We start from the raw sequence: 25,748 nt of genomic DNA, 5'->3' as shown, positions 1-25,748 counted from the left end.
AAGAAAGAAGAACAAAGCTGCTGATGAATGCTAAGTAGGACTTAGAAACTGGACAATGAGAACAGAAATATGAACAACCTGCCCCACCATATAAACTTTAAGTTTAATTTAAAGGTTTAATTCAACTTATAAGGTTACAAAGGTAAAGACTAACTTATCAGAACTATTCATTTATTTGAAAAGGATACAAAATATGGCGCAAAACATAAAATAGTATTGTCCATTTATCACCTTCATTCATAATCCTAAATGCTGGACAAGAAAATTAAAGGAGATGAGAAATTAGTCATAGATAATCCAAGTAGAACACTAATTTTATTATTTTGCGACTATCAATATGGTTTACAAAACAAAAAAGGAACTAATAATCAAAACCAATTAGTTGATTCTGAACTAGTATTTGTGGATTGACAAGCAAAGAGAATAGTTTATATATGGATAAAAAAAACTTGAACATAGAAAGATAACACCAATAGTGAAGGTTAGGAAAACAATGGTGAAAGCAGTTAGCGTCACTCTATGAGCGGTCGCCTTTGATCGATGGTCATTGTTTCTACCTAGATGGTATATAACAATCCAGCAAGGAAGAAAGCATGTACTATCTCTATATATAGAGAAATAATAATTAAAAACATAATCAATTTATAGATATTAATTTACAAATTTAAGTTAGATTCTATGACAGATGAGGCAAAAAAAAAAACTATGGAGATTTCTTTTAAAAACTTGTATACGAATACCATATTTAGCTCTATCCTGAAGATTCATGATGATATGTTGTAGATGTATTTTCTAATATTAAGGTATGTACTTAACATATTAATTAATTTATGTATGTACTCATCAATCTAATAAGGAGGTGAAAGAAAGATAGTGATCCTTTTATAACCATGGATATGGATGTAGACTCTTCAGGTCGAATTGTCGAATTATGTATATCTGTAATCTATCCATCTGTCTTCCCATCCTCAAGTTGGTTTCCTACTTTTTTTGGCGGAGTGTCGGTGCGGGTGCCGGCGTGACACATCTCAAAACATTTAAGTGCGGCGATGCGGTGATAGTATTTATCATTATTATTAATTTATTATTATAATATATTAATAATATCAAATTTGTTAAAAAAAAATGAACTGAAATGAATGTGATGCGAATGAGTGTGAATCTGAATCGCACCCACACCCGCGTCCTGTCGACCCGGATGCTTTTTCCTTTTTGCCGAACACTATAAAAAAATGAAAGCTTTTTTGTTAACTGTAGAATGAACAGGGGTACCCGGTCCAATGCCCAGTCCGTGTGTTAGAATGCAATCGTATCCTCAGGATGGCCCACCCATAAGCCCTGCACCCATAATCTAGTAAACGTTGAAAAAAAGACAATGTAACGTTTTATAGTTTTTAAATTAATAATGAAAGTTCACTTCAAGCCTTAATTTAACAATTTCTATGAAAAAGAGATAAGTTTAAGAAAATTACAAAAGTTGTACTCTCTTTTAAAATCATGAGCAAAAGATTGGTATGAATATGACACTTTCTCTTTCTTTCATTTTTTTTTTCCAATTTTTTTGCATAACCTTATTGAGTCGTGTCCTGGCTAGCTCAGGCTTTACATCGCAGGAGGTCATCAATTCAATGAGAGCAGTTTCGATGTTATGCTGTTAACAGGGGGAGCCGCGTTGAGACTTTTTCGGTTCTACTTAATGAGAAATCATTTTCATCACAACCATCAAACACATTTTGGTATTTGCTTTTGGTTATAGTTTTCAAAAAATTACTTTCTATAATTTTTCTAAAGAACTAGAGTCCTTATAAAACTATCGAAATCAAATGTTCAAGCGAAATTCTGTTAACAAGAAAAACTCAAAAAACTTAGCTACACTATTTCTTAATATTATTTTGCGTGTTTATGATCTTGACTGACATTTTTTGCTTTCAAGTTCCACAAAAGTTTACTTCAAATCCTTATTCTTTGTTTTCACAAAATTATAACTTTAGTCAATAAGCAGAAAAATAAAATTTTAAAATGATTATATTTAAAAAATAAGCTTGAAAAACACCCTAATTTACATGCCTGAAGATACATCCTTCTCCATAAACCCTTGTTGAGTCCTGCTCTGCCCACGCATCTCCCTCGCGTGGCTTTTTCCAAGCTTCCATCCTCCTTTTCCATTCGATCAATGGCGACCTCCCCATCTGCCGAATTCCAGAAAATCCAAATCCAAAGAGATGACACTGTTAGAAACCATAATCGTCACTCCTCCATTTCCGCTTTTTGTATCTTCGATTTGTGTAATTCTTTTGTTTTTGTTTTCTTTAATTTTATGTTTTGTTTCTCTTTTTGGGTGTTCACATTTGTCGGTTTTGTTGCTGCTATGTCCTTTCTTTTTCATTTATGTTCCAAGTTTGTGGTCATTCTGGGTGTCCTCTTGGTGCCTTTTCTCTTTCTCCACGATTGTGGGAAAAGCTCATGTCTTCTAATTATATGGAGCAGTCGGTGTAAACGAGCAGCTAAGGAATAGAAGAATTGTAGCTATCCTTATCCTTCGTGAAGTTCTAATATTTACTTCGAAGTTTTTGATCTTGGTGTTGTTTTATTTGGAGAATGGAAATGGAGAACGGTTTCCGCTTTCTTGTTGTTTCTGCTCCGTTGATTATGTTTGGCTTGAATTTTTTGGTTTACCAGAGTTTTGATGCCTACCTCATCGGGAAAGAAGATGGACCAGGGATAGTCGTTCTGCAGGAGTGGTGGGGTGTTGATTTTGAGATCAAAAACCATGCTCGCCATATTGCTAATCTGGAACCTGGTTTTAAAGCTCTTATCCCAGAGTAAGCTCATCTTTAAATTCAGGTTATTGCGAACGAAAGCTCTCCATATTCTTCGGTTTCTGGACTAATCATTCTGTCCTGCAGTGGATGCACTTGGTTTTAGCAATATTTGTAACAGTGCAGAGTGAGATTTAGTTTTCTTGAAACCTGCGATAGTCCCTGTCTCTTGTCTCTGTCTGAAAACCAACATTCACAACTTGAGCACTAAAGCGTTAGTGTGATCAAGGGGCCTTGTGCTACTAAGTGAATAACAGGGGACGTCTTCTCATGAAGCAAACTAGATAAGCTGGGATATTGTGAATGTAGGTGTTGGGATCTATCTTGTTTTATCTGAGACACATTCTTAGATAAGAATCTTGGAACAAGCTGGACAAGCGATAAGGGACATTCGTAGATTCTTGTTCTTTGGTGTTTTGCCTTGGTTAAAATACGCTGTATCACTGATGAAGCACACCGATAGCACATTGCATGAGAAAAAACAAACAGGTAAGGGCCATTGTAGAAGATAAGAATGTTCTTCAATTGATATATTGCCCATTATTTTGGCAAGAATCCCTAACAAATAAATTTTCATGAATGAACAGACCTTTTCGACCTACACAGCACCAACTACAGTTCTAATATGCTTATATTATAAATACTCGACCCACCAGAACCCAGAGCCTCTACAATATAACCAATAGGCCAGAACTTCTCAGTCTTCCACACAAGATCATGGCGGCTTCTTTCAGGGGAACAAAGGCTACCGTCATGGCCATGTTGGGATTTCTCCTCATAACACATATACAAAACCAAACGTATATACCCTAAAACAGGATCATGCTCATGCTAAATCATTGAAATAAACGAAACCTTAAACTGAAAGCGGAAGCGTACCTGAATCCATCTGAACTGATGCACGGGAAGATCGCAGTAGGGTCTTCCAGGGTACGTGCGGCGCGCTTGAGGTCTCTCTCAAATGGGGAAGAGGAAAACCCTAGAAACCAATGTTTCAGGCAACCCTTGCACGACCCCAGGGACCACTACCATTTTATAATAAGGACAATTACGGATTCCACCCATCAAAGAGTCTGTAATTCCGTACTGGTATCTATACATTTCAAAATTACCCCATACCATCTAAAATGACGTTAAGACAGCCATAATGTCTGAAATTCTTCATAGACATATGCCGGCCCACCAAATGATCTTACAATCTCCCACTTGGGCCAAATATGTCTTAATACATTCAGACATTACATAAAACTTTAGGAGTTCATAATTGCTATCTTATAAACGTCATTTTCACCAATCTCGTCCATGACCATATCAACACAGAACCAAAGCGGCTTTCGCTATAATAAAATTAGCTAAACCTTCAATGATCACAAATGTTAACATAATCAATGACATAGATCTGATATGGATGTATAGCATGAGAATTACATGTAATGTGATTACAACATGTCTATTCTCAACTGGTCCAACTTTAAAACCTTATGGAGATCAAAACCTAACACATAAACACAGAATGGAACCAAAGAACTTTAAACTTTATTCTGCAGAAAACTGAATATGTGTCCATACATAAGAGCAAACAAAATACAAACTCCCACTAAACCAGCACATCATCCAAGGATAACACCCCCATATGAACAACATGTTCGTGAAAGATCTTATGTGTTAAACCCTTGGTAAGCGGATCCGCAATCATAGAGTTTGTCCCAATATGCTCTAAAGACACCTGACCATTCTGTATCCCCTCTTTAACAGTCCAAAAACTTAATGTCAATGTGCTTCGACTTTGACAAATTGTGGCTGTTATAAGAGTACATGACTGCTGAATTATTGTCACACAACAACCTTAGTGGTATTTCTATACCATACATAATGCGCAGCCTCGTGACAAAATTCTGCAATCACAAAACCTGATTGAATGCCATTATCTTGGCACCCAACAAAGTCAGAATCTGAATACCTAATGATCTTCCACTGGTCTGACTTCCTGTATGTGAGCATAAAATCTTATGTTCTTTTTAAGTACCTCAAAACTCTTGTGACTGCTTTCCAATGACCCATACCAGAATCACTTAAGTATCCGCCTAACATTCCAATGATAAATGCAATATCCAAACGAGTACAAACCTGAACATACATAAGGCTTCCCACAACAGACAAATAGGGAATCATTTCCATTACTTTAGATTCGATTTTACTTTTAGGGCACTGTTTGAGACTAAACTTGTCTCCTTTAGCAACTGGAGTCTTTCATGGTTTACAATCCTTCATGTCATATCACTGAAGCACCTTATCAATGTAGGCCTTTTGTGATTATCCAAGAATACCCCGAGAACGATCTCGAAATATTTGGATCCCCAATATAAAAGATGCACAACCAAGATCCTTCATGTCAAACTTTGTTGACTAAAAATCTTAGTTTCATGCAATATGCCAACATCATTACTTGCCAACAATATATCATCGACATATAAAACCAGAAAGATAAATTTGCCCCCACTGAACTTTTAGTATACACATTCATCAACCATATTAATTTCGAAACCAAATGAAACTATAACTTGATGAAGTTTGTAATACCATTGACTGGAAAACTTGCTTTAGTCCATATATGGATTTCCTATGTGACACCTCTACTTAATTTTCTTGAGGTTGTTGAGTTTGTTCTTCACTATGGAGATCGACATCATTGCCTTCTTCTGAATAGAGTGGACTCAGGTCCCTCTTCAAAAGCAATGTTCATAACCTGATTACCTCCCAAACTCAATATCCTCAAAGAAATGAGCGTTTCCCTTTCAAAGAAAGACTTACTGAATGGAAAAAAAAACTTATAACCCCTTAATGTTTGTTCATTTTCCCTTTATACATTCAGTGCAGACATTAAAGTTTGCAAAATCAAGGGACTCAAGAATTCCTTTTGACATAAGTCTTTATATTCTCTTTTCAGAGATATGTCTTAAGCGCCAATGTCATAACATAGCAGAATTCTCTTTGGCTAATTTTCTTTTAATACCACTAAACGTAACATGCAAGGTTTCATTATATGAAGCAACCGTATCAAACAAATAAAGGTTATCGCTACTAGACAAAGAACCAGTGGAATTCAAATTTGAATGCAGAAACTAATTAAATTTATTTCCTCCAAATGAACAATAATAACCAAATTTGTTCAGTAAGGAAATAACAACCAAATTCCGTCTAAAAGGCGGTATTACATAAGTTTCTATCAAATTCAAATAACAACCAGTCTTTAACAATAACTCAAAAATCTGCTATGGCTTCAATCTTCGCCTTCATGTCATCGCCCTCATAGATGAATCTTTCAGCATCAATTGACATCCGACAATTTAGGCAGCCCTGCACAGAAACACTTATGTGAGTAGTAGCAACCGAATCTACCCACAAGTGCCTTGGTACTGAAATTAAATTAACCTCAGAACAAACCAAAGTAAGAATCGTACCTTTCTTTTCACGTCATGCGTGATACTTAGTACAATCCTTCTTCATATGACCTTCATCCTTGCAAAAGAAGCAGCTTGATTTGCCTTCCTTATGCTTTTTCTGTTTCTTAATGGATGCGTGATCAACTGCAATTTCTTTAATAGCCTTCCTTTTCTTACTTTTAGGCGTAGTAGCCAAGTGAGCACTTTCTATCCTATCATGCTTCAATCTCTCCTCTTCTTCCACACAGTGCGAAATGAGCTCATTAAGAGTCCATTTCTCCTTCTGACAGTTATAACTAACTTTAAACTGTCCAAACTGTGGTGGAAGAGAAAGAAGAACCATATGCACTATAAAGTCTTCGGGTAACCTCAGACCTAGCGCCTGTAATTTTGAAGCAAGATGAGACATTTCCATAATGTGCTCCCGTATGTTCCCCTTTTATACTTCAGTGTCACAAGTTTACTCAAAAGAGTGTTTGTTTCAGCCTTTTCATTTTTAGCAAAACGTTTTTCAATCTCTTCAAGGAACGCCTTGGCACTAGCCTTTTCAGTAATAGATCCCCGAAAATTTTCTGGAATTGATCTCTTCATGATCATTAGACACATGCGGTTTGAGCGTTCCCACCATTCAAAGTACCGCTTATCCTCATGGGAATTTTGATCTGTTGGATGAGGTGGGCACAACTCCCTAAATGCAAGGTCTAAATCCATACAACCCAGAACAATGATAACAGTTTCTTTTCAGTCCTTAAAATTCGAACCATTTAACTCAGGAACAGTACTCAAATTTGCAGATATCATAGAAGCAGAACTCACTGTACAAAGAACAACAAAAATACCAAACATGCTCACAATCAATACATGTACAAAGATGAAATAACAAATATAAATGAATTTAAATACAATGGCCTGAATCTCATCACAAGGTACCGGTGCAACATTAATATCCAATCTTTGGATTGAAATACTAACTGCAAGTGGTATTCTTGGTCAACAATGAATATAAATAATTAACCCTGTCAAACAATGAGCCTATCTTTGGATTGACTCGCTATTCACATGGAAACCTGAAAAATTATCACATATTCATTGCCCTGTATACTTAAACCTGACCAAACAACAATCCTCCTTTGGGCTGATCATTGTCTGCATGGATCAAGTATACTATCATCTAATGTTTAAAACAAGCAAATTCGTACAACAGAGGTCACTTTGGCGACATAAAGTACAAACGTACTCATTTCAAACAACAGACATGGCCAAAGATCAAAATTCATAATCCAAACATTCATCTAAAGTACACCCATAAATTTAAAAAACATGCAAAACATGATACATGAATTAAAATTTACATATAAAATTGTCATTCATTGAATCTAAAACCAAATGATTCAATGACGTGACACATACAAAATTGTCTTACATGAATCCAAAACTTGATGCATAAACCAAATTACATACAAATTTGCCCTACATTAAATCCAAAACCAAATGATTCAATGATATGGGCCCAAAAGAGTCCAAAATTTTATAAACTGATACCATAATTGTGCTTAAGTGGGTCAATAACCACTGAATCGGCCTTAAAGTTGCCCTTATTGTTCTTAAACCGCAACTAGAACACCCACATGCCCCTAAATAGGCTGAACCGGTCTAAAAATTAGACAAACCGGTCAAAAATAGACCGTATCGGTTCTAAAACCCACTGAACCGGTTAAAACTGGCTAAAAATGGTTCCATAACTCAATGAACCGATCTGAAAAGCCCTGAATCGGTCTAAATATCAAGTGAAGCGGTCTGAAAATGCCCGAATCGGTTCAAAAATCAACTTAATCGGTTCTGAAATGCTAGAATCGATTCCAAAACTGAATGAACCGGTTCTGAAAAGCCCTGAATGGTTCGAATCGGTTCTGAAATGAATGAACCGGTCCCCAAATGGTCCGAATCGGATCTGAAAGGTTCGAACCGGTCCCTAGAAGGTTCGAACCGGTCTGAATCGGACCGAATCGATTCTGAATCGTATTGAACCGGTCTGAAACCGAATGAACCGGTTCGAGTTTTTTAAAACCAGGCCGTATGGATACGGGTCGGGTCCTGTCGGCCCCGACCCGGTCCAAAATCTTTTAACTGCGAGGCGCGGGCGGGCGGCAAAATGAAATTTTTTTTTTTTAAATCTGATGGATCCGGATCGGGTCTGCAAGACCCGACCCGGGCCGACCCGCCCGCTCGACCGCGCGAGCGGTCGCGGGCGTCGTCTCCACCGCTCGCCTGCCGAACGGCAGGCGGGCGGTGGCCTTCCACCGGCAGGCCATCCAACTCCGTGGGTGGCCGCCGGCGAATGCCGCCAGGACGGCCGGACGTCGGCGGTGGCGATGGCGGGCCGATGCCTGCCGGAAGCCGACAGATTCCACCGGTTTTTCTCTGTTTTGAACATCTGCCCCTTTTCTGGTTTTGGGTGGCTGAAACGGTAGCCAGAAAGCCGCCGGCAAGGGAGTGGGTGGGCATCAGTTCGTCGCACGGAGCCATCCGGCGACGGTGGACTCCCCGGCGAGGCTGGATGTGGCCAGACGGAGGTGGGCGAAGCCCTTTTCTCCCGCCATCGTCCCTCACTGCCCTTCCTTCAAAACAAAAAACGAAGGTAGGGCGCACAGAAGGCGGTCGGTCGTCGCCCGAACCGGCCGTCGCAGCCCTCCTACCCCGCCAGAACGCCTGACTCCAGCCGTTGCGCCCCTCCCATCTCTCCCTTTCTCCGGTTGCAACGGAAGCCGACGCCTTCCATCGCCCACGCGATGGAGGCCGTCGCCCCCTGTCCTTTTTTTTTTTTTTTTTTTTTTTTTTTTTTTTTTTTTTTTTGAAAACTTGCAGCCCAAGAACAGGGAAGAAACCAATGAGGAGACGCACAAAATCATTCAAAAAAAATTCAACGATTTAACGAAGAACATAGGCTCTGATACCAAATGTTGGGATTTCTCCCCATAACGCATATACAAAACCAAACGTATATACCCTAAAACAGGATCATGCTCATGCTAAATCATTGAAATAAACGAAACCTTAAACTGAAAGCGGAAGCGTACCTGAATCCATCTGAACTGATGCACGGGAAGATCGCAATAGGGTCTTCCAGGGTACGTGCGGCGCGCTTGAGGTCTCTCTCAAATGGGGAAGAGGAAAACCCTAGAAACTAATGTTTCAGGAAACCCTTGCACGACCCCAGGGACCACTACCATTTTATAATAAGGACAATTACGGATTCCACCCATCAAAGAGTCCGTAATTCCGTACTGGTATCTATACATTTCAAAATTACCCCATACCATCTAAAATGACGTAATATCCCAAAATGCAATCACTTAAGCGGATATTTACGTTAAGACAGCCATAATGTCTGAAATTCCTCATAGACATATGCGGGCCCACCAAATGATCTTACAGGCCATGCTACCCTTCATGATGATGTTGAGTTCCAGCAGTTTTGCCTCGAATGAAGAAATGGCAAAGACCAACATCGTCTGTTACATGCACGATCTGTTGACCGGCAAGAATGTGACCGCGGTTCCGGTGACTGCAACGGCCAATTCGACGGGGTTCGGCACAATCGTTGCCATTGATGATGCAGAGACAAAAGGTCCTAACGGGCGATCTGCCGTCGTGCAGGGTTCAAGGTATCTACATAGCTTCTGCGTTGGACAGTTCCGACTTCCACCTCATGTTCTCGGGTGCATTGGCCCTCACAGACACCCAATTCTTTCCCCCATGACCATTCTGGCTTTCGAGCTGCAGGAGAGAACAAGACTCTAATTGGGTTGGCGGCAGCGGGAGGGGTGCCAAGAACAGGGGGAGAAACTGCACGACTCGGTTTCCGTTTGGGTGATGCGGTCTCCGAGAGAATCCCAAAGAATACCGTCAAGAATGCTCTTCGGCGAGTCGGAAAACGGCTTCCCTTCCACGTCCTCGCTCTTCAATTTATTTACAAAAGAATGTTGCTGCAGCTGGTCCGCCGTCGACCTCTCCGACGGATTCCGGTGGACACACCTACCGAGGAAATCCTGTCCTTCCTCCGACAAATTCTCTGGCATTTCCGGGACCGCGTCCGTGCACCCAATTCGGTAAAGAGCAGAAACCGGGTCGGTGACGTCCCCCGCCCAAGGAGGCCGCCCCGTGGCCATCTCATCCCAGCGCCCAGACATCGGCCGCGCTCCCTTGGCTCTGCCCCCGCCCCCTGGCCACCTCCGGCGCCATGAAAAGCGGCGTAGCCCGCCTCGGCGGCGACGCCCGTCCGCAACGCGCAGCCGAGGTTGCCAATCCTGACCTCGCCGTCCGTACCCATGAGCAAATTGCTCCCCTTGATGTTGCGGTGAACGATTCCAATCCCGTGGAGGTAGCAAAGGCCCAGCAGCACCGACCTCGCGTGGCGACTGATCTCCGGCTCCGGCAGACGGCCGCCCTGGCGCCTGATCTCGTCGCAGAGCATGCCGCGGGGGAAGTACTCCATGAAGAGGTTATAGAACTCTTTGCCACCTTCGCGGGTGACATCAGTGCCGAGGCAGCGGACGATGTGGGGGGAGGAAAAAGAGGAGAAGATGGAGTGCTCGCGGCGGAGGTGGGCGGCGAAGGGGAGCTGGGCAGACTTGACGGCGAAGAGGGCGCCGGATTCGTGGAGTGTAGCGAGGGAGACGGTGGCGGAGGAACCGCGGCCTACGGTTGCTCCTCTGCTCCAGCCTGAAGCCATTGTGACGTCCACTTTTCAAATTTGTTCGAACTGAATGCATATGGTTCAAATTTTATTGGTGCAGTTGGGCACTATATGTATTCAGTTCGAACAAATTTGAAAAGTGGACGTCACAAAATTTGAAAAGTGGACGTCACAATGGCTGCAATGGCTTCAGGCTGGAGCAAAGGAGCAACCATAGGCCGCGGTTCCTCCGCCACCGTCTCCCTTGCTACCAACCACTTTTTTTTTTTTTTAACTCAGAAACTGCACCCAATCACCTTTGCTGACCAACTATAAACATGGACAAGATTCAAACTCTTCTTTTGTCATGATATGGACTGGAAGCTCTAATGGAGACATATAAAAGTTCCGATGCTGTAGAAGCAGCAAAAATGAAAGAACAAGAAATCCATTGGAAGAGAGGAGAGCAAAGCTGCTCATGAATGCTAAGTAAGGACGTAGAAACTGGACAATGAGAACAGAAATATGAACAACCTGTCCCATTATATAAACTTTAAATTTAATTTAAAGGTTTCATTCAATTTATAAGTTACAAGGATAAAGCCTAATTTATCAAAACTATTCATTTATTTGAAAAGGATACGAAATATGGCGCAAAACATAAAATATAAATGTCCATTTATCACCTTCATTCATAATCCTAAATACTGGACAAGAAAATTAAAGGAGAAGAGAAATTAGTCATAGATAATCCAAGTAGAACACTAATTTTATCATTTTATGCCTATCAATATGGTTTACAAAACATCAAAAGAACTAATATAATCAAAACCAATTAGTTGATTCTGAACAAAAAAAAACTTGAACAGAGAAAGATAACGCCAATAGTGAAGGTTAGGAAAACAATAGCAAAAGGAGTTATGGTCATTTTATAAGCCGTGGCCTTTGATAGATCGTCACTATTGCTACCTACATGGTATATAACAATCCAGCATGAAAGAAAACATGTACTATCTGTATATATAGAAAAGTAATCATAAAAAACATCATCAATTTTTAGATATTAATTACAAATTTAAGTTAGATTCTATGACAGATGAGGCAAAAAAAAAAACAATGGAGATTTTCTTTTAAAAACTTCTATACGAATTCCATATTCAGCTCTATCCTGAAGATTCATGATGATATGTTGTAGATGTATTTCCTAACATTGAGGTATGTACATAACATATTAATCAATTTATATATGTACTCATCAATCTAATAAGGAGGAGAAAGAAAGGTAGTGATCCTTTTATAACCACAGATATGGATGTAGACTCTTCAGGTCGAATTATGTATATCTGTAATCTATCCATCTATCTTCCCATCATCAAGTTGTTTCCTACTTTTTTTTGGCTTACGTAACAAAATCTGCATAATATTTTAAGTATAGAAAGCTTCATTAGCAATCAATAATTTTCAAATCCAACAATTTATTTCACGTTTGCAAATAGAGAATAAATTGTGATGAATACATGTTAAAAACATCAAGATATATGTATAAATATATATTGGCCTTTTGTAGAGAAATTTACTTGTAAATTTAGAAAAAAAATTATTGTACATAAAAATTTTGAAAAATTATATTTCATCCCATGTTAAAATTTTGAAATTATAATTTGGCCACCTCATGAAAAATTTATGGCTCTGCACCTACTATCTCCTACCCAGGTTGCAGTATAAAATGAGCCTCCTATATCAATAGAAATGTTGGACGAGCTGAGTCAACTCGAGCTCGACTCATAAGTTAAACGAGTCGAGTTCGAGCTTAATTGATAACTCAAGTTTGTAAACTAATCGAGTTCGAGTTGGATGAGCTCAACTCGATTAGACTCGTTTTTTTGCAATTTAAAAAACTTAAAATGACTAAATAAAAATGTAAAAATTTTAAGCATAAAACATCTATTAAGGGACACGGGCTTATGCGAGTTGAGCTCAAACTCAAACTCAGTTAAGCGAGTTAAGCTCAAGTCGACCTTGAGCACCTCATAAAGTTTGACTCAACTTTTGCTGATGGGTAGATGGAAAGCCATCAGTAAAAGTTTGATTTTCTTATGATCACTATGTGCACAAGGACCTGTCACTGAGCATTCACATGACTTGCACCATAACCAGCTGGTTGGTAAGATGGTTGCCAGTCTGGTAAGAAATTAGAGTGAAAAGTAAAAGAAACAATAGATTTCATTTCTTTAGTTTGGTGCTCAATGATTTTGCTTGATCCGTTTTTGCTGCTTTTTCCTTTTAGGGTTGGTGTTTCACTTTGTTGGTTAACTCAACATGGCCTGACTCATCCTCACATAGTTACTATAATTTTTATATGAAATGTCTCTGCCCCCTGGACCTTTTATGTCAAATGTCTCCTAGTTTTAACTAACACATACACTCACACATACATACATGCATATAGGTTGACTCTTTCTCTAATGAAAGGATTTTAATTTTTAGTCAACTGGAAAGATTCAATATTCTGTATTTTGCATTCCCATATATACAATGTATATGTATATGTACTCACTAAAAAGTTGATGCAGCGAACCCTGCTTAACTTTCAAATGCAAACTATTGCAGAGAGATGGCCTTTTTATGTGAGAGAGAGAGGAGAGAGATAGAGCTAGTCTTAAAATTTGGCAATAAGTGATAGATATGCAGATAAAATTTTTGTACATATATATATATATATATATATATATATATATGTGTGTGTGTGTGTGTGTTTAATCTACATGCCATGTGCATGCATCATTTTAAGTGCTTGAAGGGTCATATAGAAGGTGTTTGCTATAGGAACATTTTGTTTAGTGTTTCTTGAACTTATCCATGTCATGTGCATCACCTTAAGTGACTTGAGGTGTGTGAGTAATTCCATAAATTTGTTCTATAGATTACGACAGATTCATGAAACACTAGTTTTAATGTCTAATAAATATGCTTCAATTTTTAGGGTAAATTTATAAAACACTCACATATTGTTGGAGTTACCAAACAGCTCTTGATATATATATATATATATATATATATATATATATATATATATATATATATATATATATATATTGGGTATTTGGTAATATGAGCATTTTGTTAGCATTCCATGAACTTGTTCTAAGATTAGGGCAAATTTATGAACTACTAACAAAGTGTTCCACCAAAAGAACATTGCATTCATCATTATTAAATTTGGTATATACCTTTTTATTAATTTTTGCAAATTAATAAAAAAACTTTTTTTTTGTCTTGGTCATAATGTTATCTCGTTATCTCATTATCTCATAAATATTTTATTATCTCATAAACATTATCTTACTTTTATGTTTAGTGTTATCTTATACATGAGTTTGTTATTTTATTCTCTCATAAATCATTTGTATCTCGTAGACATTATTTCATATTTATGTTTTACGTTATCTCATACACCATTATTACATCATATCTATTTGTTATCTCATATACATTATCTCATACATGTTTTTTATCTTATATCTATTTGTCACATACATATGTAATGTTTGGGCATGAAAATAAATATATACATAATAATAATAAGGCCTATATTTGACATATGCTTGTCATATACACAAAACAACATATGAAACAAATATAAAACTTTGTTTCGATTGAAGGACCTGACTCACACCAATTCTACATCCAAAGGACAGTAGGAGGTACTTTTTTAGTGATACTTGCAATCAACGCTGTTCTTGCATCCAAGATGGAAACCCTTTTAAGAATCTGCAACGGGGTAGCGGATGGTAAGATTGAACTTTATAACAGCATTTAGCGGTGGGTCAAGCTCAACCGTCTCTAATACGGCGTAGCCTCTAGCGTACCGGAACTCGCCTGTTCCCGAAACCACGGACACCTCCCTTTTTTGCTGCAAGTAGCGGTCGGCTCCCTGTATCTCCAGCGTGCTCCCCTTGTGCTTTCCCTCGGTGAAGACGACCGAGAACACGAGGTGGAAGTCGGAACTGTCCAATGCAGAAGCTATGTAGATGCCCTGAGCCCTGCCCACGATGGCAGATCGCCGGTCAGGACCTTCCGTCACTGCATCATCAATGGCGACTATTGTGCCGAACCCCGTCGAATTGGCCGCCAAAGTCACCGGAACCGCGGTCACATTCTTGCCTGTCAACAAATCATGCATGTAACAGACGATGTTGGTCTCTCCCATTTCTTCCTCCGAGGCAAAGCTGCTGGAACTCAACATCATCAGGAGGGGCAGGATGGCCATCACGGTAGCCTTTGTTCCCCTGAAAGAAGCCGCCATGATCTTGTGTGGAAGACTGAGAAGTTTTGGCGCTTTGGTTGTGTTGTAGAGGCTATGGGTTCTGGATTGAGTATTTATAATATAAGCATATTCGAACTGTAGTTGGTGTTGTTTAGGTCGGAAAGTTTTGTTCATTCATGGAAATTTATTAGTTACGGGTTCTTGCCAAAATAGTTCGCTTATGTGGCCAATATATAAATTGAACATCATTATTGTCTTCTACATTGGTCCTGATCTGTTTGTTTTATCTCATGCAATGTGCTATCGGTGTCAATATCAGTGATATGGCGTATTATATATATATATATATATATATATATATATATATATATATATATATATATATATATATATATATATATATATATATATATATATATATATATACATATATATGCCAGACTATATAGGGAAATGGGTAAATACCATACTATTTGGTTAAGAGATGAAAATTGGACCCCCTATTTGCCTTTAAACAAAATGTGAGCCTCTTAGTATGTTTATACACATTAATTTTATATAAATCATGTTATAGTTCAAGTTGGTTTTTTTTATTCATCTTTTCTATTATCAAGTGTTGTTCATTTCAATTATTAAAAAATATTATTAAAGTAGAAAAACGATTAACTTAAATAAAAATTTCTCACTTTTAAGATCATATCTATAAAAATAGGTTTAGAAGAAATACTTAACAATTGATTTTAATTTTCTATATATATATATATATAAGCATTTCTAGACATATCTATAAAATCCCCCCATCTACTTCCTAATGGCACCCATTATCGACTAATTATTGGTAATATATATATATATGTGTGTGCGTGTGTGTGTGTGTGTGTGCACACACACACACACACACACACACACACACCCCTTTCTTGTCCATTAGTGCACATGCTTTGTTGGTAGGCAAGGCTCCTCCTGGCATGCAGGGGTTCGGAACATGTGTTCACCAAACACAAACGGTGGGTGGTGGGAAGGGTTTAGCTAGAGTTTTTTAGCTAAAGAACACTCATTTAAAAAAAAATCTTGTACATAACAAAGTTTAGTTATTAAGGGACAGTAACCAAATAACTAAGGAGTACTACTATATGAATAGATGAATTATTGGCGACCACCAACCGTGTAGGCAACTGCCCACACATGAATGGTGGGACACGTAATGCTTCTTTTCTACAAAATGGAAATGGTTGCAGGCTGCGTATGGAACTGAAAGGGCTAGCTTTTGTGTGGATGCAAGTCCTTGGGGTCATTGGGTTGGAGCCATCATATTGGGAATTTTCTGAGATGGACAACCAGCTGGTTGGTAAGATGGCTGTCAGTCCGGTAAGAAAGTAGAGAGAAAAGGAAAAGAAACAATAGATTCCCTTTCCTTAGTTTGGTGCTCAATTATTTTGCTTGATCCGTTCTTGCTGCTTTTTCCCTCTAAGGTTAGTGCTTAACTTTGTTGGTTAACCTATATATACATGCATGCATATAGGTTGACTGTCTCTTTAACGAAATGTTTTTAATTTTTAGTCAACTGGAAAGATACAATATCATGTATTTTGAACTCCCATATATACAATGTATATGTATATGTGTGCGTATACGCACTCTAAAAAGTTGATGCAGCCAACTATGCATAACTTTCAATTGCAAACTATTTCAAGGAAATGGTCTTACTATGTGTGAGAGAGAGAGGGAGAGAGCGAGAGCGTAAAGTTTTAAAATATGGCAATAATTAAATAGATATGCAGAGAAATTTTTGTCTATATATATATCCCTGCTGAAAATGCTATAGAGTTAAAGAGTTTCATCTACATGCCATGTGCATGCATCATTTCAACTGCTTGAAGGGTCATGTAAAAGGTGTTTGGTATATGAACATCTTGCTAGTGTTTCATGAATTTTTCCATGTCATGTGCATCACTTTTAAGTTACTTGAAGAGCCGTTTGAAAGACCAAACAATGTGTGAGTATTTCATGAATATATTTTAAAGATTAAGGCAGGTTCATGGAACACTAGTTTTAGTGTCTAATGAATTATTAGATTTATAAAACAGTCATATACTGTTGCCGCTACCAAACAGCCCTTGAAGGGTCATATACAAGGTGTTTGGTAATATGAGCATTTTGTTAGTGTTCTATGAACTTGTCCTAATATTAGGGCAAATTTATGAAATATTAACAAAATGTTCATATTACCCAATACCAAAAAGAACATTGCATTCATCATTATTAAATTTGGTTTATAACCTTTTTGAAAATGATTTTGGACTGCAGCCTTCTTGTTACCAAACGCCCCCAAAGGACACCACAAGTCATTAGAACTTTGCAAAAGGCGCAGTTTTATTTTCAGAAAGTTATAAATCAATCTTTGAAATGACATCATGCTCTCATCAAGCTTTAACAATCCTTCTTTCAACGCCAAGTTCATCTCCATATTTCACTTTAAGTATTTCAAATTAGTCATTTGATGTTAAGATTCTGAATAAAGTTTTTTTTAAAAGAAAAAATGGCAAAAGTACCATTAAAATAAAGAAGAAGCAAACTGGTAGAAAGATATACAATGAGATGGATATTTTTCCCGACGTTTATTGATATGGTAAGCTTATAACTAATAGTGAATAAAGTAATAAAATGATGAAATTGATCTTAACACTGCAAATGATAGGTCATGATTTGTAGATCACAATAAGTCAGAATTATATGAACATATCACATATATATCAGTTTACTTATAACTATAAAAAAACAAAAGTTTTTTTGCTTACTGTGGAAAGAGTGACATGAATGGCCTCTCGGGTATCCGGCCCAATGCTCAGTCCTACGTGGTGTCCTTCAGTGCAATCTGTCGACAGGAAGGCCCATTAGGTAGGCCAGAAACCCTGCTTATGCAATGAGACCCTGTAACTGTTGAAAAAAAAAACAATGTAACGTTTTATAATTTTTAAATTAATAATCAAAGTTCACTTCAAGCCTTAATTTAACAATTTCTATGATATAACTTTAAGAAAACCACAAAAGTTATACTCTCTTTTAAAATTATGGGCAAAAGATTGCGATGAATATAACAATTTCTCTTTCTTTTTTTTTTCCCAATCTTTTGCGTAACCTTATTGAGTCATGTCTTTGGCTAGCTCAGGCTTTAAATTGCAGGAGGTCATGAATTCAATGAGAGCAGTTTCGATGTTATACTGTTAACACGGGGAGCCGCGTTGAGACGTTTTCTGTTCTACTTAATGAGTAACAATTTTCATAGGAACCATCAAATACATTTTGGCACTTGCTTTTGGCTATAGTTTTCAAAAACTTACTTTCTATAATTTTTCTAAAGAACTAGAGTCTTTATAAAACTATAAAAATCAAAGCTTAAAGCGAAATTCTGTTAACACGAAAAACTCAAAAAACTTAGCTACACAATTTCTTAATATTATTTTGCGTGTGACATTTTTTGCTGTTCAGGTCCACAAAAGTTTACTTCAAATCCTTATTCTTTCTTTTAATAGAATTATAACTTCGGTCAATAGGCAAAAAAATAAAAATTTGAAATGATTATATTTTAAAAATAAGCTTGAAAAATACCCCAATTTACATGCCTGAAGATACATTAACCGGTTACTTTTTTTTTTTTATAATTTCACTGCAGTTTTAGAATTAAGATCGACGTATGGAGTAAATATTCGTGCAAATTCCCTTAAACTTTTACTGGTAGTTGCTAGAAGGCGAATATGCCCAACGCGTCTTAGCTAAGACCAAAGGAGTAGTTGGTGTGTGATTTATGCTGTATTACGAAATGGGACTTGTCCTACTAGCAAGGAACGTCCTTCTCCATAAACCCTTGTTGAGTCCTGCTCTGCCCAGGCATCTCCCTCGCGTGGCTTTTTCCAAGCTTCCATCCTCCTTCTCCATTCGATCAATGGCCACCTCCCCATCTGCCGAATTCCAGAAAATCCAAATCCAAAGAGATGACACTGTTAGGAACCATAATCTTCACTCCTCCATTTCCGCTTTTTGTATCTTCGATTTGTGTAATTCTTTTGTTTTTGTATTCTTTAATTTTATGTTTTGTTTCTCTTGTTGGGTGTTCATATTTCTTGGTTTTCTTGCTGCTATGTCCTTTCTTTTTCATTTATGTTCCAAGTTTGTGGTCATTCTGGGTGTCCTCTTGGTGCCTTTTCTCTTTCTCCACGATTGTGGGAAAAGCTCATGTCTTCTAATTATATGGAGCAGTCGGTGTAAACGAGCAGCTAAGGAATAGAAGAATTGTAGTTATCCTTATCCTTCGTGAAGTTCTAATATTTACTTCGAAGTTTTTTATCTTGGTGTTGTTTTATTTGGAGAATGGAAACAGACGACGGTTTCCGCTTTTTTGCTGTTTCTGCTCCGTGATCTCACGCCTTTTCACTCTTTGTTCTTGGTGGTAAATCTATATACAGTCGGCATTGATTATGTATGGCTTGAATTTTTTGGTTGACCAGACTTTTGATGCTTACGTCATCGGGAAAGAAGATGGCCCAGGGATAGTGGTTCTGCAGGAGTGGTGGGGTGTTGATTTTGAGATCAAAAACCATGCTCGCCATATTGCTAATCTGGAACCTGGTTTTAAAGCTCTTATCCCAGAGTAAGCTCATCCTTAAATTCAGGTTATTGCGAATGAAAGCTCTTCATATTCTTCTGTTTCGCGACTAATCATTCTGTCCTGCTGTGGATGCACTTGGTTTTACCAATATTTGTAACAATGCCGAGTGAGATTCAGTTTTCTTGAAACCTGCGATTGCTAATCTGGAACCTGGTTTTAAAGCTCTTATCCCAGAGTAAGCTCATCCTTAAATTCAGGTTATTGCGAATGAAAGCTCTTCATATTCTTCGGTTTCGCGACTAATCATTCTGTCCTGCTGTGGATGCACTTGGTTTTACCAATATTTGTAACAATGCCGAGTGAGATTCAGTTTTCTTGAAACCTGCGATAGTCCCTGTCTCTGTCTGAAAACCAACATTCACAACTTGAGCGCTAAAGCATTAGTGAGATCAAGGGGCCTTGTGCTACTAAGTGAATAACAGGGGACGTCTTCTCATGAACAAAACTAGATAAGCTGGGATATTGTGAATGTAGGTGCTGGGTATAAAGCGAATCCCCTAACTATCTTGTTTTATCTGAAGCTTATGTCTACAAACACATTCTTAGATAAGAATCTTGAAACAAGCTGGACAAGCGATAAGGGACATTCCTAGTTTCTTGTTCTTTGGTGTTTTGCTATGGTGATATGTTTATCTCTTTAAATTCAGTTTGTACCGTGGGAAGGTTGGCCTGGATGCTGCAGAAGCACAACATCTGATGGATGGTCTTGACTGGCAAGGTGCAGTTAAGGACATTCGTGCATCTGTTAATTGGCTTAAGGCGAATGGCTCACAGAAGGTTACTTCCTCATGCATTTCTTCTATGTCTCTTATAGGCACACCTTTAACTTTCTCATGGTTTCAAGAATAGGATTGTTTACAGGTAATATGGAATATGTTGTAAATATGGTTTTATTTTTCATGAATATGCTCTTAAGTTTATTTGTGTATGTATGTTGGGTAGATGTGTAAAAATAAGATCTATGCAACACTGGAATTGAGTTTATGTGAAATTCTTTTTTTTTTTTTCCCATTTCTATTGCTTAGGATCATTGCTGAAAAATACTTTAGTCACTCAACTGTTCTCTTATTCTTTGTTGGTACTCATAATGTAATATAGCAATTAAGCTTTCTGATAGATAAGAATCCAAAATCAGTACCACTTGTGTTGAGTCAGTGAGCTGCTCTTCAGGATGCTGAAATGGGTTTGGCTTGAAATTTCTGGTTCCTGCTTTCTATATTGCTTGATTCCTGATGTCCAATATCATATGCGTTAAATATACTTTTAAATTGCCATGGATATGCACTAGATAGCAATTGCTGAAACTGGATGAATCAGTATTTTACCTGAAATATTAAGCCCTTGTAGTTTATTAAACCTGCAAAATTTTATTTTTTATTTTCTTTGAAGAAGAAAATTATTCAGATATATAGGCTGGGGAAGTTAAAGCAAACTGGGCAACGATTTGTCCTAGTCCAGTAAGTACAGGAAATCTTTGATAACTACTAGTTTTCACTCTATTATGCCAGAAAAAATGTATGTATTTGAGAAGGATAAAATTATAAATTTCACTAACTTCAATAAGATCAACTTTTTAAAAACAAATGGCTGGGTACCTGTTGTCTAAATGTTTCATTCTGAAATTTTGTAGCCAAAGCAATCATTTGACTTTGACCACCAGTCTCATTCCTTTCATCTTAAGACCACCAATCCAACTGTGGTAGCTAAAATATATGTAGGAAATGATGTTCTATAACTTTTTTCTTAATGTTGACAAGAGGAAAATAATATGTATACATGTTCTTTCTGTATGTGTGTGTATGAGATACCGAGGGAGGGAGAGAGAGAGTCCTCTAAGTGTTCATTCTGAAATTTCCTGCTACAGCAATCATTTGACTTTGGCAACCTGTCTCATTCTGTGGCTCTTAAGAGAACCACTCTATCCCTACTAGCTAACATGTAGTTGAGAAAAATAAAACTCTGTTTATTCCTTGTTGTCTTATTGTTAGCAAGAGGAACATAAAAAATTATATATAGAAGAGAGCATGACATGGTAAGGAGCTTGTAACTGTTTATAGGACATCCTGGCTGATGCATTTACTGCTTTTGTATTTAGTCTGCAGTATCATATTCCTAATGAAGGAAGAGGGTTAAAAGAAAAGGCAATATTCTAAACATAATTCAGTTTTTACTTGTACAGTCTTTATTTCTATGTATCATACATTCATAATAATAGCTAAATGATAGTCTCCTTGCTATTGCAGGAGACTCTCTTTATATAACTTGCATAACAATTATACGTCAGATTGACTGGACAATTAGAAGCTTCTGTTTTCAAAAGGAAATCACAGATTAGCACTACTATATGCATTTTTCAGCAAAGCAACTATTAGCTGTGTTGCCTCAAAACATTTAGTGTGTGTGGGTAGCAGTTTTGTGCACTTCAGGCACTGCAATATTTGCTGTTAAGACAAACTGCCATCCTAAATTATGGGAAAACAAGCAACTCCTCACATTTAATTTGCGAATTATATTGTATGAAATTATGAATTTACTATATTGTTTGTCAACTCAACTTCCTGAGCAATTTCTTTCTTCTAATATCATAGTATAAAAATGTGCTCCCCAGGTAGGAGTTACAGGCTATTGCATGGGTGGTGCATTGTCAATTGCAAGTGCTGTTTTGGTCCCAGAAGTTGATGCTGTGGTGGCATTCTATGGTGTTCCTTCTTCAGAGCTTGCAGATCCTTCATCCGTTAAAGCCCCTGTTCAAGCACATTTTGGAGAGCTTGATAACTTTGTTGGGTTCTCAGACATTACGGTATGATGCTCTGTGTGTGCACTTTTCAGAGCTGTATTTGACTATTTTCCTATCTTCAAGTTAATTGGATTTCCTTTTCCTTTGTCTTTCGGTCAATTTGCTGTTCGAATTTTTCCTCCATTGAAGTTATGGTCTGTCTTTTGTCCTCTTAGTTTTTGGAAATAGAAAGTCAATTACATATTCTGTGATGTTTAAATTAACAAAACTTAATATTAAATGTACATGAAATGATGCTAAGTATTAATGATAACATATTTCTGATGTCTATGACATGCAAAATTCAGACCTTATCCACTAAAGGTAACAAAGTTCAGATTACAATTTTGGCTATGTAAAATACTATTGCAACCCAAGTACATGTAACTGAAGCTTTTGCCTATGAGACGGGCTAGGAAATTGTATTTTTGCTTCAATATGTTTGAAAAGATTTTGTCAAATTGACAATAACATACTCAAGCTTCCAAAATTTTTACTTAACAACCTCATAACTGACATATACTTCTTGTATCCAGTGGCAAATGAGAAGATTTTCATGCTTGAGTGTGTGTTTTTTTGTTATTCAGTTCTGAATGTTTACATTTTTTTTTTCATGTCAAACCAATAGCTCTTTGTATGATATGCTAGTTGTTTATGGCTTTATGCAACACTTCTCAAACTGGCGCTCATTTCATTTTTAATTAATTATTTCTCTTCCATTCTGATTTTCTTCTTCATGCATTTCCTTTTTTTAATCTAATATGATTTTTGTTATGATGTTAATACTTGCTATCAATTATGTAGCTTACTTTACAGTCTTAGTCTGATAAATTATCTATTTCGGACTCATCCCATTCTCAAAAATTGGTGGTGTAGCATCAATACCTGTTTGCATGGCAAATGGACTAAGCGATCTATGTTTCTTAAGCCTGTGGACATTGTGGATCTTTGATGATTCAGTTTCATTCCTATAAAGCATGTATCTGGTAGTCATTCAGTAAAATATTGCTATATATTACATGTTCGAGAATAGGCTATGATAGGCTAAACCAGAAAGAAGTTAAGCAAGCTGGATGTTCTGCAAGTTGCACTAAGTCTACTACAAGTGTTCTAACTTCTCTTCACATATCATTAACTGGCGTTTCCAATTAGGCAACTGGTTTTTTTTCAATGACTGCAAAAGGCACCTGTAAGTTGGCTGAACTGTCGTGGACAATCTCTTTAATCCCATGTTACAGTTGAAACAGTAAAAATTGAGGATGAGGTTTGTTTTTATTGTTGAAATGCGAGCTGTAATAGTCTTGAAGTAGGCAAGTAACATGACCTAACATGAGAACAACAATATATGGTGAAACATCCAAGTTGCTTGCTTGTGAAGGGTTGTACCTTGCCCACATGTTGATGAATGGCCAACACAAAATTATTCTCTTGGGGGTCCTTCACTAATCAAGAGGTTGCTATAATTTGATGATTCTTGGACGAAATGATCCCCTGGAGTGGCTACTGACCCCTAGAGCTATGGTTGCTACAATTCATAGAGCTTGTGAAGTTTGTTCATTAGTGATCATTAGTGATTCATACCAAGTTTGCAAGCCATGACATGATGCCAAAAGTAGAACTGTAAAATAATCAGTACATCTCTTACATGTTGATAGACGCAAATTCATGAGCTACTACTGGCCAATTTGTTTGAACTAAATGGGTCTAGATCAGTCTCTTCAGCATCATACTGCTCAGCTAGGCCTTGGGGGTCTAATGTTGGTGAGAACTGTCCCTGCCATGTCCGAATGATGCGTGTTTCCTTGCTTTAAGTTTCATTTTTTTGCTTGTTACGTATTCATTTGCTCATGGCTATTCATATGGACACATTTTTCAAGGATAAGATATGGATAAAATTTATAGATAGAAAAGAAAAAATTCTCGTACTTTCTTCACTTTAATTTTCTCCAGATGGTTCAGTGAGTCTTCCAGCATCCTCCATTGAGAACACATTTATGGTGCACTCATTAACTACTGAAGATCATGTGTATCTGTTGATGCATGCTTGATTATTGGGATCCTTTCGTAGAGAGTTTTTTTCAACTTCCTAGCTTTTTGTACTGTAGGCATCAGTCTGTAAAGGACTTTAACAAGTGCAATAGAAGCACTGCTAGTGGGATCCTTATATGGTGCCGACCTGCAGACCATCGATGAGGCCTTTAGTGATGCCAAAATCAACCCCATTTCCCTCAATCTTAGCCAATTCATTGTTGCTATAATTGAATAGTACCAACGGATGTTGGTCCTCTTCAACATTTTCTTCCGGGCTCCAAAGTCCAAACAATGCCTCATTCTTAAGGGTGAACATAGGGTTCTTTTTGCAATCCTCCTCTGCTTGTAACGTTGCCTCAATGTAAATCGTTAAAATGCAGTATATAGTTAAGATAAAAAATGCAAGTGATGAAGGTTTTACCATATATACACCATGCTGCAACTTGTAAAATCATTACTCTTGTGTCTTTCAGGCTGCCAAGGCTCTTGAGGAAAAGCTAAAGGCAAGTGGAGTTCCTTACGAGGTCCACATTTATCCAGGCAATGGTCATGCATTCATGAATGCTTCTCCAGAAGGGGTTGAAAGGAGGAAGAAAATGGGATTAACAGACCCAGATGACGCAGCAGTTAATCTTGCTTGGTCTCGCTTCAAGTCCTGGATGCAGAAGTACCTGTGCCCGTGATCCCAGAGTTCTTGCTGTCAACATGGTCACGAGTTATCTGTCTGTTGATGTGAATAAGAACTGGTGTTCGTGTCGAACCTTTTGGTGACAACGAACCTTTTAGGTACCAGTAAGAACTCTAGAGACAACGTCAGGTGTTGATTGTAGTGTGCAAGTTTATGGATTTCAAGTTTTCTGTTTGGTGGTGGCACTGCTATGATCTTTGTGAAAGGTTTTCTGTCTCTGTTATCCTTCCGAAAATCCAAGGCAAAACAGCAAACCTGAATATAGACGTTGGCAAGAAAATTCTTGACAAAGGTCATATAATCTAGCAAATGATCTTTTCAATCAGATCTATGATCTCTACCACCAAGTAGTCAAAATCACAAGTTGATAAAGTCTCTAAAAC

General features: G+C 37.6%; 2 protein-coding genes across 3 annotated transcripts; one reads left to right on the top strand and one right to left on the bottom strand.

Annotated features, from left to right (window-relative positions):
* Positions 1-2,103: 2,103 nt before the first annotated feature.
* LOC116258100 (uncharacterized) lies at positions 2,104-25,556 on the top strand. Of its 2 annotated transcripts, none has more exons than XM_050078850.1 (5): positions 2,104-2,230; positions 19,710-19,852; positions 20,518-20,647; positions 22,479-22,670; positions 25,151-25,556. In XM_050078850.1, exons 1-5 carry the CDS (start codon positions 2,174-2,176, stop codon positions 25,358-25,360), a joined length of 732 nt encoding a protein of 243 aa, XP_049934807.1. In that variant the 5' UTR covers positions 2,104-2,173; the 3' UTR covers positions 25,361-25,556. The 2 variants fall into 2 exon arrangements, with proteins under 2 accessions (XP_049934807.1, XP_031491077.1); XM_031635217.2 differs by lacking the exon at positions 2,104-2,230 and adding an exon at positions 19,006-19,204.
* LOC116258001 (dirigent protein 1-like) lies at positions 14,505-15,302 on the bottom strand. The gene has a single exon (XM_031635057.2). It carries the CDS (start codon positions 15,241-15,243, stop codon positions 14,701-14,703), a length of 543 nt encoding a protein of 180 aa, XP_031490917.1. The 5' UTR covers positions 15,244-15,302; the 3' UTR covers positions 14,505-14,700.
* Positions 25,557-25,748: the final 192 nt, after the last annotated feature.

This window comes from Nymphaea colorata, chromosome 7 (genome assembly GCF_008831285.2).
Source record: "Nymphaea colorata isolate Beijing-Zhang1983 chromosome 7, ASM883128v2, whole genome shotgun sequence".
NCBI classification, from domain to species: domain Eukaryota; kingdom Viridiplantae; phylum Streptophyta; class Magnoliopsida; order Nymphaeales; family Nymphaeaceae; genus Nymphaea; species Nymphaea colorata.
This window is presented reverse-complemented; position numbering and strand designations above follow the sequence as displayed.